The sequence below is a fragment of the Mizuhopecten yessoensis genome, unplaced genomic scaffold, assembly GCF_002113885.1.
Source record: "Mizuhopecten yessoensis strain PY_sf001 unplaced genomic scaffold, ASM211388v2 scaffold1079, whole genome shotgun sequence".
Lineage (NCBI taxonomy): Eukaryota > Metazoa > Mollusca > Bivalvia > Pectinida > Pectinidae > Mizuhopecten > Mizuhopecten yessoensis.
Window position 1 is genome coordinate 107,622 of NW_018403867.1, and position 14,808 is coordinate 122,429.

At 34.8% G+C, this 14,808-nt stretch overlaps 1 protein-coding gene across 1 annotated transcript; it reads left to right on the plus strand.

Moving 5' to 3' along the window:
- The first annotated feature begins 1,634 nt into the window (after positions 1-1,634).
- Positions 1,635-11,164, plus strand: LOC110457100. Its single transcript, XM_021508204.1, has 5 exons — positions 1,635-1,808; positions 2,769-2,928; positions 6,073-6,174; positions 7,860-7,985; positions 8,639-11,164. The coding sequence occupies exons 2-5, from the start codon at positions 2,773-2,775 to the stop codon at positions 8,777-8,779; spliced, it is 525 nt and encodes a 174-aa protein (XP_021363879.1). The 5' UTR covers positions 1,635-1,808; positions 2,769-2,772; the 3' UTR covers positions 8,780-11,164.
- Positions 11,165-14,808: the final 3,644 nt, after the last annotated feature.

Consider the following 14,808-nt stretch of genomic DNA (forward strand, 5'->3'; position numbering starts at 1 on the left):
ACAAAAACCCTATAAAAATATATCTATTTTTTAAGCATATTATAGATATTTTTTTGTATTACTGTTATTTTTAATTCTTGACAGAATTTCAGGCTCCTTGTACATGTGCTATAGGTAAATATATGAAACAGTCTTCTGAAGTTCTGTATCCATATTGTTGACACCAAAATGTAAGGGAAGATTTTTTCATATTATATGTTGACATATATTATACTAACAAGGTGAAGTGCTGATATTAGCCCCTTAAACGGTTGGGTATACACCCTCAAATCGAGACATTTTTCTCGGCTCTCTAACAATAATATAGCTCTACTGACCTTACATTATCTAATACAAGGCCCAAATTCAGAACACAGGAAATTATGGTTCATTTGAATGCTAGTCGTTTCGGTAACAAGTCGGTTCGGGAGTCCCGAAGTCGTTTCGGGACAAAATTAAATCGTTTCGGGACTTACTCAAAGTCATTTCGGGACATAATAAAAAAATATAATCAAAATATAAATGAATGTTACAAGTTACATTTCTCTTTCCCGTTTTTGTAAAAATCTCTGTTAACACAGCTTTCGTCGTAACCCATTAGCAATGACATCACGATTTATGTGTACACAAGAGTACGCATATGGTGGCTTCGACTTATACGCGTGTTTGGGATAATTAGTTTTGCCAATTAGCGCCACGCTTGGGTTGCTTGAGGTGTACCTGCCGACATTGACAACCTGATTGACAACATGTTGTTAATTTGATGAAACTAATCCAATTATTTAATAGAGAGGAACAAACTTAACACCAAGTACCGAATGCGCGGTCAATACGGCCTAGGGATGTGTAGTGGACATCCACTACACACCCCTGATAGGCCCTATCAATTATCAATCAATTATTTTTACATAATTTGATTCTTTATTGAAGGTTCCTTATAGTTACCCTATTAATGTGGCCAACTTGATAAAGTTTCCCTTTAACAGAAGTACTAATAATGTTGACAGTAAATTCTGCACATAAAAAGTACAAAATTTTACAATGTTGACTACTAGTAGGGTGTGTCTGCATTTTCACACATTTTCTGTCTTTTTCAAATCAATCAAGAGGACAACAACAATTGTTTCATTTTCTATTAACACATCTACCACACAGCACTATAGTAATTAAACACAGGCATAATTTATACAATATATATAATAAATGAACTGTCAAATGGAAACCGGTAACCCGAGGATACATTAAAAAGAGGCACTAATAACACAATATATACACTAAATTTACTTTCAACTTCAATTTTTTTTTTTATCGCATCTTACAGATGCTTTTTAATCACATATTATAGATACAGAAAGCACTATATACATTAAAAAGAGGCAAATAGTCCTCAATTAAAAAGTAAACAAAGCAAACATAACAACAGTAGAAAATAATCGAGATGTCCCGAAACGACTTTTGACACTTGAAACGACCCGGAAAAAAGTCCCGAAACGACTTGTTACCGAAACGACCCGACACCGTTCATTTTACATTTAAAATGGGACATAGATTATAAAATTTTAGGTGGATTAAAGTGTCTGTAAAGCCCAGACAACTGTACAAAGTTATCTTAAGAGTGGGTGAAAATGAGGGCAAATCACATGCTAATTCAGGGTCATATGCAAGTTAAATTGCTTAACCTTGCTGAAATGTAATGGGAGAGTAGTACGTGTGCTGCCACTGAGGATTGAACCAGCCACCCAGTCGGTAGCTAAAGGGCGACTGGTTCTATGTGCAATTATTAAACCTGCCACAATAGTTGAGAATAAATTGAGAACTTTGGCAAACAGGTAAAATTACAGGCTCATAATCTAATCAAGTTGATCAATTATTTTGATTGACAATCAATATAAGCTTGTTTTATTAATGCCCTGATTAGGGGATAGTAAATGAGACAACCTACATGTATTTAGAGTGAACATTCCAGCTTACCTATAGGTCAGTTTTGATGAAAACAGTTCCTCTGTTTTTTCTAGAGAGTGAGACAAGTATGTGAAGTGAATATGCCATTATGGTCACTGTGGGTAGAGTTGTGTGGTATATTCCCAGGATACATCACAGTAAAAACATTTTTCATTGGATATTAGGAAGCGGCCATAGCAACATAGCATGCACACTGTCATTTGGAACAGGGCCCCAGAGGTAGCTGTTTCAAAAACATGATTATTTTAGATTTTCTGAAATATTTTTAAACTACATGTTCATAATTATCAGTAATGAAGATGGATTTGGAATATTTATATATGTTTCTAATTTTTCTTATTTACGTTTGTAGCAATTTCATTTAAAAGTATGTGGGGGGGGGAGAAAATTTTAGATTTAAAAAAATATTCTATGCTTTCAGTGTTTTTTGAATCACAAATTCTCATTCGTTAATTAAATATATATAATTTGGCAAGCCTTTTGAGGGTCAAAAGCAATTTAAAAAGATCATATACAGTAATACCCCAATATGGAGGTAATCTGAAACTCAGACTTTCATAGTAAATATTGAAATTGTTCACTAGCCTTCAAATAAAAGGTACCGTAATGGTGTAGTGGAATGGTCCTTTGTGCTTCTTTGTTCCTATGACAATGCTTCTTGTAATGGCAATACTATTTTTTATATCTCACATATATGCCACATTCACATTCAGAACTGTGCCACTCAAGTGTGTATATACAGTATGTACATTGCTCATATTAAAACATATAACTTGTAAATTGTAATATGCCATCATTTTTGGATTCAATAATTTGATATCTTTCAGAAAAATGCCAGGAAATGTAGAAATAAAAGCCAGGCTGCAGGATGTGGAGGGAGTACGGAAAATTTCTTCAGAATTGAGTCAATCATCAGGAGAGACTCTCATCCAAGAGGATGTGTTCTTCTTTACTCCGAACGGTCGACTGAAACTAAGAACCATTAAGGTACAACGTCCTACCTAGTACTGTAGTTATAAAATTAAATACAACAGAATGTAGGTATCAGTGTACAGTAGTGTATGGTGACCATGGGGGATATTTTTGTACAATGAATAACCCCTGTAATATTACATGTATCAAAATTAAGCAAAATGTATCGGCACCAAAAAGGGTATTTTAATACTAGGGTTGTCAAACCGAACAAATTTTAGTAATTACTCGAAAAATCTTCCAACAGCAGTCTGCGACGTTAGGCACTAGTCCGATGCCCACGACTAGTAAATTTAAGTCTGGACTAGTATTGAAAATATTTAACTAGTCCGACTGGACAAGTGGCAATTTTCCTCCAAAAAAATGGAAATATTGTTCATTGTATAACATTTTGCACAATAAAGCTTGTCACAAGTTTTAATCCCATTGGAAAATATGGTAGTCGTTGAGGCGTTCGAAATTGAAGCGTTTCGATGAGCGAGACTAGGTTCCGGAATTTAGTAGTTACCGAACATTACTTCTGGTTTATAACCACGTGAAACCAACCATGGCGATGTTGCTAAGCTGGAGAAAAGGTTCAAAACCAGCTAAGCCTGTCCGTGAACCAAAGGGAAAAAATGCTCTAACACGAAAGCTAAATTTACTGTTCTGGCTAGTGCTTAACGGCTCAATGGAAACAACAGTAATACTGTATTAGAGTAATTTGGACTAGCAAATTTACAGTCGGGCTATTAAAATTCTGGGTTCACTAGTCCAAATGACTAGTGAGGAAAAATGTTAACGTCACAGACTGCAACAGAGTAACCGGTTAATCTGTCAGTTTGGTAATCAAACAATAAACAACAGATACATAGTGTGTTTAGTGAATGTTCTAATAAAAATGTATTTACAATTATCAATTAGCACAATAGTTTACTCGCATAGTTGAAGCTCTCAACACTTATATGCAGGAAATACATACGTGTAATATAACCGTCGTCAGTTTATGAACCATTTACTTCAGGAAAGAGTGTTATACAATACAAGTTGTTTCTTCACTAACTCATATGCGGTTATATTGTTCTTGAGAAAAATAATTTGATAAACAAACTAATTCATTGATGAGTGAACATCATTTAATGTTTCACTGAAAGTGAAATCAGTCAAGTGTGTACTCTTCAAAGCCAATACTTCCCCTCAAGTTGGCATTCCACAACTTTATAATGAAATAACATATATTCTGGCTTACTTTTCATATCTGTTCAGGCTTTTTATGACATATGGTTAGCATCGCTTTGTCAATCTTTACTGTAAAGTACAATAACAACACTAAACGGTCAGTCTGAACTATGTTTTCATTACTACACTAAACAGTCAGTCTGAACTATGATTTCATTACTACACTAAGCGGTCAGTCTGAACTATGTTTTCATTACTACACTAAACAGTCAGTCTGAACTATGTTTTCATTACTACACTAAACGGTCAGTCTGAATTACGTTTTCATTACTACACTAAACGTTCAGTCTGAACTATGATTTCATTACTACACTCAACAGTCAGTCTGAACAATGATTTCATTACTACACTAAACGGTCAGTCTGAACTACGTTTTCATTACTACACTAAACGGTCAGTCTGAACTACATTTTCATTACTACACTAAACGGTCAGTCTGAACTATGTTTTCATTACTCAAACTTTCGATTTGGCTCTCAAGGAAAGATAAATTGTAGGGCTAAGCCAGGTAAACATGGGGCTCCACATGAAATTAAATGAATACATGTCCGATTATTCGGTTATTAATTTTGGCAACTGGTTTGCGGTCTTCCGACCGATTACCGGCAAACCGTTGACAACCCTAGTATTTACATAATGAAGTACTAGACTATGTATTTTGGCCATATACAAATATGGGTCTACACAACAAAAGCTAGCTTTTCATGTAGTCTATTTTTGTACTTGGCACTATCCTTGTGTATCTCAGACATGGCCTTTATTTTCAGGGCCAGGCCATTTCTACTGTACACTGATACCATAGAACAAAATCTGCTCTACCAAACTTTATAAAGTTGGATGTAAACTAGGCTTCAGCCCCCTCATCCATTCATTTAAAGGGATGTGCCAACAGCTACATTTAATTTTAAACAGATCTAAAGTCGATTCACAAAATCTCTTCAAAAATGTATCAGTACCTTTATTGATATTTTGGTAATGTTATGTAATATATAACATAATCAAAACTAGATAACCATTATTTCATCTGCTGATGAAAAAAAAATGTATTTATATAAATAAAGCTGCTTGAGTATTGTGCGTGTGAATTACTTTTGAGAAGAGAAATATACAATGACATTACATTGTTCTTTATTAAGGTTTTCTCCTTTAACCCCGGTAATCACTGTTACTCAATTCCAATAAGACCAAAACTGATACCATTCATACTTAACAATAAAGGGAAATCCCCGAGTCCCAGAACAGGGTTATACAAGGAGGACAATCTGTTATAGGGTTTGATAAGGGATTAGTTTTATTTTTGTGGGTAAGTTATATTCATTGTGTCCTAGCATTAGGCTATATGCTTTATTACAGTTGTAATAGTTGTAGACTTAATGGGTACTTTTTCTCACCCAAGATAACCTTGGTCAAATTTTTAGGTGTAAGTTGTGTGACGGATTAACATTTTTTAATACCAGGTATATGTGCTTACACATGTACAATGATGCTTTACTTGGAGGTTCGCTGGAAGTTTACTAGAAATGATGTAAGTAATTATGTTACAAAGAAATAATAAAAAGGGAAAGGTTAAGTTGTTTTGTTATCTTCTAACCCATCAAACATCTTGTAAATACACGAAATTAACTTGTAAAATATTACTGAATTGTATGTGTGTGATTTCAGTGGCGAATACAACAGAGCAGTCGAGGAGACTGACTCACAGGTGTGTTACAACTTAGCACAAACAAAAATTGGACAGTTTACACTGGTCCCTCTAAACAAAAATTGGACAGTTTACACTGGTCCCTCTCAGAGGTCCTTCTCACTTACGAGGGCTTTTCTTATCTTAGACTTAAATGATTCAGTTGTTGACAGAATGGTTCTAGGTGTTCAGTTGTTGACCACCATGCTTTTTGAGGCAACACAGAAAAAAAATCAATGACATAATTGTCTGTTTTTCAGGATGTTCGATCAGAACTCATCTTCTATGACCGGCCAGACAAAATTGGACCAAAGTTCAGTGACTACAGTAAAACAGAAGTAGCCAATCCAGAATCTCTGAAGGTACTGTACAAGATACAAGAAACTTTATTTAACGTCGCATATATCAAACATAGAAACATTAGCGCTGTAGCGCTATTTTTGCGACAAACATGATTAAAAGCAAACAGATAACAACAATTCATGCTATACACTATCACAGAAAGCTAGCACATAATCAGCGAGTAAAACATACAATAACATAGCAGCATATAGATAGATATCACAGGCACTAAATTTAAAGTACTATACTAAAAAATGATGTAAAGAGATATTAGTGAAACACCTGCATATCACACAGGTGTTGCTATATAATTGGAGGGTTAAAACACTTTAAGTGTAATGTACATACATGCTAATATAGCAAAAGAGCAAAAATTTACATAATATACACTTATATAGTGTAAATTAAAATAGGACGACAAGGTCTTGTAAGTAAAAGATATTGAGCTATAATGATGATTTTACTGTCACAGAGAAATGCTACAACACAGCTGTAGGTTGTTATCTACAGTCTGATGTATCCTCATCACTAGCTACATGTAGTAAGCTCATTAAAGCCAAGAGATCTGATGTCAATGCTGCTTTGACCAACTGAGGCCGCAAATATCTGTCAGGTATTTTATATTATCTGAACCAGATATGTTTAAATTCATTTTGAAGCATCAGTAGGCAAAATAGATTTAATTTATAGAAACGAATGTGGTAGGGAGTGGCTAACCTGCTAGTAAGTGCATAGGGAGATAACTATTGAAGACTGTTTTAACAGATTGTGTTGACCTTATGGAGCATCATATATTTTATCAAAACATGTAGTGAGAAAGAGGTTGTTACCATTTTATGATTTAGTAACCAGGTAAATTGCCTCATATGAGGTTGCTTTGTGAAACAAGAAATGTTAAATGATTATTATATTAAATAATTATTCATTCTATAACTTTTTTGGGCCGATAATGGGCTCGCTTCTCAATTGAAACTATTTCATATTTATGCCTAATTCCCAAAATTTGCAGTTGACTCCTGAAAATTTCCTTCCCAATTGGTATATTTTCTTCCCAAAATGAGACAAAAAGGTGTCTTCCCAAGTTGATTAAAAAAAAACAATGCTAACACATTTCTGTAATTAATTTGAAAGTTTTTTCACTGGTGGCCATCGCAATAGTTTTAATAAATCATTTCTAAAAAAAGAAATCCATAGCTAGAATTTTTATGAAAATATAATAACAGCGGAAAAAAAGAAATCGGGGTTCTAAGAGTAAAACGGTAACAGGGGTTACAGGACCCTGTCAGGATTCAAACACAGGACATTAAAATTTAAGAGAAGGTTAGATACTGCATATATGAAAAATTTCAGTGAAATTCTCTTAGTGTTCTAGCATTTCACTCAAGATAACATGAAATGACCATTGAATTATCTCCCTTCCATTACAAGTTTTGAGATGATTTTTTTTCCTTTGTTCAAAAACTTGATATATTTTGACATGTATGTGATAAAGTCCCATTTCATTTGAAATGTTAAAACAAATGCTGCATTGTGAGACATGTTATACCTACTATTGGTAGGGGACTATATTATTAATAAAAACTATTGCTATGTAACATAAGACTTCATAACAGTTGATGCTAGTGCTATGCTAGTGCTATGTCAGAAAATTGTATGTAAAGACAAACATTGCTATATGTAAGACACATTTTGCCTATATCTGTAGGAGACTTTACGTCAAGCCTTGGGTATAAAAGGTATGGTGAGGAAAGTGCGAAAACTGTACATGGTTGGCCAGACGCGGGTACACATTGACAATGTTGAGGGGCTCGGTGACTTCATGGAACTGGAGGTGAGAAATTTGCATTTCTTGGTCAATATTTCAGAAGGTATAGCCTTATTTGAATATTAAACGTTTGATTAAATAGCAATATGTAACTTTCAATTTTCATAAAGATGCTCCTTTAGTTTATAGACCAGTGTCTAGGTACCAGGTGAATTGATAACATTAAAAGCTTATATTATACCAACACAATTTGTCGTCATAACATTTCAAGCAAGTTGAAAAATCCAATCACCTTGACAGTTTTACTTAATTCCTGAAAGAATTTGTTGCAAATTTTATATTTTGTAAAGTGCAATATGATCTCTGTCTCTTTGTGTGTAATCTAGTTTAGAAAATTCTTATGAGTATTTATCAATTAAGTGCTTATAGGTAATCTTGAAACAAGATTTTGATATATTTATATTGTTTTTCTGCTCTACGTCAACATTGGCATCCTCACAAAAATTACTACAAACTGGCAGATTTGAAAGTCTTGTTAAATGATCATGTTTGCATGACCTCATTGGTATGGTATGTTCAATAAGAAAACAAAAATGAAAGGGAAAAAACCCCATAGCTAGATTCTAACAACATTCCATGATCTTTGGATGGTGGGTGCCAGTATTGCTCTGGTATCTCTAGGTGCTCTAAACATTAAGATAGTGCTATACCTGTTGCAGGTAATGATGCAGGAAGGACAGACAGCAGAAGAAGGACAGAAGATTGCGGAGGATCTGATGGATAAACTCGGTGTGAAACAGTCCGACTTGTTATCTGGAGCTTATATGGATATGATTCTTAAAAAGTCAGAAGCAGCTTGAAATATGCAAAACATCGACTTAAGCTTCATTAAGGAGGGGAAAATTCTCAAACCGGGTACACAGATGCCCCATAAATTGTAGATGAGGTGGATAATCTCTTTTCATGGAACATGTCCAAAAGTACAAATAATGAAGAACAGTTAAACAAAACAATACCCCAAAATACGGGATCATTGTTACCAAAACATTAAGCCAGGTTCTTGTTTGAGCCCGTGGTACAGGTATATAAGTTACCAGTGTCTAAATAGAGGTGGTTCAGTGGCACAGTGGATAATGCCTTTTAGCAAGATGGCTGGGGTTCAATTCTATGTACAGATGCGAAAAAGTATGGGGTGACCTGTCCAATCATATGGATTTTCTCCAGAGTAACTGTATCAAGACCCCAGCATGCTTCAATTCAGGCCAACAAGAGTGATTGATACACGTTTATAACTAATGTTGTGAAATGGATGCTGTTTAAAGTATACTAGGACTGGGGTTATGTTTTATCAGTGGAATATGTATACAATAATGTGAATCTCTGTCAATTTTTTGCAGAATTTTCCAGTGTAACAACATGAATCTGATTTTTTCTTAGATGTCTGTTTAAAAGATTTCTAGTACAACAATTTTTATCTATGATTCAATATATCGGATTACTTTCTAGAAGACCAATATTAAAGTGAATCTGTGGTTCAACTGTGTCAATTGCAATATTTCTACTACATGTACAAAAGTTAGCTTACTTAGTCTTAAGGACCAGGCTGAGACAGTTTAGAACAATTGGTAATTTCAATAATATTATTATTCACCTGAACACAAAATTTCTGTTTTGTTAGGAACCAATAGGCATACATTGATTTTATGTTAAATTTAGTCATTTTAATCCTAGTCATCATTAGTTGAACCTTTATTGATAAAGGGTACAGATCAAGGGAATTCATCCAAATTTGTTCTGAAGTATTGCTCGGCCAGGCCTAGGGGACTCGATATATAATATCATTATATATAAGAGGGGTGTGGCTTCCCTTACGGCAGGTCTAATGACTTTTTGAATATTAACTAATAATGGTGTAAATGATCACCTCATGACAAGGTTTTATTTTTGAGCTCATTTGAAGTACAATTTATGTGTTAGACTTCTGATTGGATATTTCCAACTTCTCAGTTTCCTGGTTGCCAATTCTGACAAACCTTTATACCAATGTTCCTGCTCTCATGCTCTTGATCTAACATCTATTTTTTAAATCAATTCACAATCAAAGATGGCCAACTTTTTCTTTACTGGCTGCAACAGTTTTGATGTCTCCTCATGATCATCTCCCGTCCGACTAATATTAACCAAACTAGTCCAGACTACACACTGTTGTTTTTTGGGTTGTTAGACATAATAACCTTATCCATAAATACCTAAAACACCTCATTATCAGGTTGGCACAATCGTTCTTCTGTGACCTGCTGTATGTTAAGAGGCGACTTATGTGGCCTCTCCTCTTCCCCCTACCCTTGTAGAATCGTCCTTCTGTAACCTGCTGTATGTTAAGAGGCGACTAATGTGGCCTCTCCTCTCCCCACTACCCCTGTAGAATCGTGGGGTTGTCTTCGTCCTTCTGTAACCTGCTGTATGTTAAGAGGCGACTAATGTGCCCTCTCCTCTTCCCCCTACCCTTGTAGAATCGTCCTTCTGTAACCTGCTGTATGTTAAGAGGCGATTAATGTGGCCTCTCCTCTTCCCGCTAACCTTGTAGAATCGTGGGGTTTTCTTCGTCCTTCTGCTAAGGGGACATTGAAGAAAACTTGTTCTGTTGCACTGATTGGGACAATTGGGATCTATCTTTTCCCATTTTTCTACTCTCCATTTGGCTACATGTACACCATCATCAAAGGACCTTAAAATAATACCAGATACACTTTGGTAGAATGTCATACTGATGTTGCTGCTGTTGCACTTTTCTCTGGGTAAAAAAAAATCTGAGGGCGACCAAGGTCTCCAGCTAGTGGAAGCATTTCAACCTTTTGACTAGTTAAGTTAATAAAGAATCAGGTTAGTGTTTCAAGCCTTATTGACCTCTTGTTATGTTTAAAACCGTTACTATTTTCTTTTCTTGTACAAACATGTAAATTAATGATTTGGTTCTTCCATCAGGATGTCATTAAACATTTGTATAACAAAATGTTTAAATGTTTTGAAAAAAATGTGTTAAATTTATGACAAGATCATATGTAAATTGCTGCTAACTGATGTGAATACAGATTTGATTACTGGTGGTATTCTGGGAAATACATAAAGCTTTTACAGTGTGTTAAATCTACATTTTATACCTATGTGTTCAGGAGTTTTTACTGATGCTATACAAATTACAATGTGTGTAAAGTATTGATTACATTAAATGTATTTTATACAAATCCTGGATTTTGTTTTATAAATCAATTTGTTTACAAATTTAAATGCAGCTGAAATTCAAAATAAAAATCACAATCCTGTTTTATTAGCTCACCTGGCTCGAAGGGCCATGCGAGCTTATGCCGTACTGCGTTGTCCGTCAACTGTTTCTTTGAACGACTTCTTCTGAAGAACTGGAGGACTTGGGGTCACGACATTTGACCAGTAGGTACATGTAGATGGGAAAGAGTGCTGTAAAGGTTCCTCATTGAAATGACCTTGACACACTTTCAAGGTCAGGTGTCAAATATGTGAAAAAATGAAAACAACAATATATAAAGGACCATAAGGACGATACTTGGATATGTTATGAACACCAGCTGTGCAAATCGTTTTTTTTTAAATTGCAGTAACAAGGTCAAAGGTCTGGCGATGCGCAAAGTAACAATAACATCATCTTAAAGTTACCGTGCCGTTATCTGTTGGAAAACTGTGGTTAAAATTGCAGTCATAAATTTCAATAAACATTTTTTTTAAATATTTTTAAAAATGTTAAGTATAGACGTGTGAAGCCTTTTCCCGATTTTTTTTTATAATATTTTATATCCTCCACACGTTTCACTTTCTGAGTGGGATATTAACGTATAAGAAATATAAGAAATAAAGAATTGTATTCTGTTAATAAATAACACATGAAGGTTTTAGTGGCATGGTACAGTTAAAAATGATACGGGTACAGTACCTGTTAGAAATTGTCAGATTTGTCTGATAATCTGATATTTCAGTTATCGTAGTCGATACGTACTTACCATACGTAAAGCATCAAATTATACATGTTTCCATATTGTATCTACGATAACATGCCCCGGATTTATCATGTTTTATTATTTTTTCATATTATTCCCGACAAGTGATTGGCCAGGAATGCATCACGTGTCCAACGATAAAAACCGATATTGACTTGGAGCGCGTGATTTTTTGTTAAAGGACTGGGTATTTCTAAAAATAGAATTATGACCCGTGTCTTCAAACAATGCACCGTCCCAACCCCGAAGCTTTTTTGTTGTGTTTTTTTCTCTCATATTGCTTACATTACTGTTTTGTAAAATAATAAAACAATTGTAGCCTTTAACTTCGGTCAATACCTGGATTTATCAACCCGAGAAAAGATATATTGACCTCGGACTGCGTCCTCGGTCAATATATCTTTTCTTGGGTCGATAAATCGGACTGCGTCCTCGGTCAATATATCTTTTCTTGGGTCGATAAATCCAGGTATCGACCTCAGCCAAAGGCTATAATTGAATATAATTTCACCCCAAACACTTAATACAAGTGATACGTGAATATCACCAGTGCAATCCGCGTTAATATAACTTAATAATACAAGTGCGATAGTATGTAAATTACATGTAAGGAAATTGTGATATACAGACCCAAAATAACCCATATATATATATGCACATATTGACCTATGACATGTTAACGTCAGCCTTGGACAGTGAAATGAATTATGCATGCTATGTAGAGACGAACTCTACTTTCGTTAATGTTCATACACATTTCGCTTTTGTGAAATATGGAGATAATTCCAGGCCGTATTTACGACGGCTAATTGAAGGCATTAAAACGTATCATAATCATATGGAATTTTATTCCATGTTTAGTTGCAGATATGTGTTCATTGATGTGCCGTTGTCAATTCATTTAAATGGGATGGCAATTATGGCAGAATATCAAGTGGCGCTTCGATAGTAAAATTAAATAGTGAATGCCCTCAGCCGAACTAACGAATGCCGTTATTCATTTTAAAAAACCCTCTACAGAACAGGTGGTAAAGCCGAATGTGGTAAAATATATAACAATTATTAATATACAACCCTTCCCTTAAGGAATCCTCTTCTATTTTAGCGGTTTCTGTGTTGAAGTGATGAACTATTTTGAATTTTCTTTTAAATTGACAAAACTTTGTATACAAATATTTTAGTTTAAAACGACACAAAAATTATGATTTAGAACAACTTTAAGCAGACCCGCTGAATAGAAGTTACAATTGTCCGACCAAAACATATTTTAATAATTGTTTGCAGGACCGAAAATGCCTTATTTTCCTTTCACTGTTCCTTCGTCGACTTGTCAAACAGCCTTTTTGCTTCCTTTCCTATTTTCCTATTTTTATTTGCTGTTCCGTCATAGGCTTATTTAAGGTACGAGATATTTCCAAGCATAGTTCTTAAAACAAACAGCTAAATATGATGAGCGTAGTTTTCCTCGTAACTTCGACTTGCTGTGTTCTTTCAAATTAACCAGTACTCCTTTAAATTTTGAAATTCATGATCAAGGGATTGCACACACCTGGCCCTTTGTGTCACCAACTGTTTGGCCCGTAGTATGACCGACGAGTCCGAGGAGGACGTGGCAGCTGTATGGCGCAGTGTAAGTCATTGTTTTGGTATGCTGTCTCTATTACCTAATGTTAAAGGTACATTCACCTGTGTGTGTGTGTGGCGTTCATCTTTAGACCCGATATGAAAAGTACAGAAGTGAATTTAGCCAACAGTTGTAATATAATCGTGTACTTTAAAACTACCAAGTTTCGGTTATGTTTATCTGACTCTTAGGATTACTAGGCTAAAAAAAACATAAATTTACGGAAAAGCTATCAAATGAAATAAATAAGTTCCAAATTAAAAATATTTTTGCACAGTTGAAATTCAATACATGTGTATTTTGTTATTTAAAGGTTAAGACTGGTTAACGTGATTTAATAACAGATCTGTAACCAGTATACACTGCCCTCCAAAAGTTCTGTTACATATTTTAAATTTTGCTGATTAATTATCTTTGACAAAACTATTTGAAAAATTAATTTTCTTTAAATGTTTTTCTATTAATGAAAAGGGATATAATGTGATAAAGATGATTTGCCATCATTGATTACCCAAATTGAATCACAAAAAGGGTTTTATAAAAAAATTCTGTTATTTCACATTTTACATAAATCTATCAGATGTTTGAGAATTCTTAGATTTACCTTAATGTACTCGATATTTAATTTTGATTTTAATTTGAAATGACAAAATACATCACTATCCACCATTCATTGATTATTTGTTATCTCTTAAGTATAGTTGTACTATTCAATCACTTTGCAAATACCCATGAGAAGAAATGCAGCGAATGATAAGGGAAGAATGATTCAAGTGTGCTTTTTACTATCGCAATGGTGTTGCTGCCGCCCAAACTGCAAGAATTATTGGAACCAGTATGTAAGTGAATGTTTTCATCGCGGATTTTGGTGCATTTGCATATTTACTTATCCAGAACCTGTCTATAGTTGTGTTACTGTTTCTCTTTCGTTGCAGACAGAACGTGTACAGGGCCATTAAACGGTTCCAAGATCCCGGGAACTATGAGGATCGAGAACGTTCTGGCCGGCCACGGATTTCTACCCCTCGGGATGATAGATTATTAGTCCGGACCAGCCTCAGAAATCGCAAGGATACCGTTCCTGAGCTTCGAACGGAGTGGATACAAAATGGTGTGGTAGCGACGAATACCACAGTGAGGAGACGATTACACAATGCGGGATTGAAAGGTTGTGTTACTGTCGAAAAACCACTTTTGAGTGCTACCCATCGTCGGAAAAGATTGACATTTGCACACA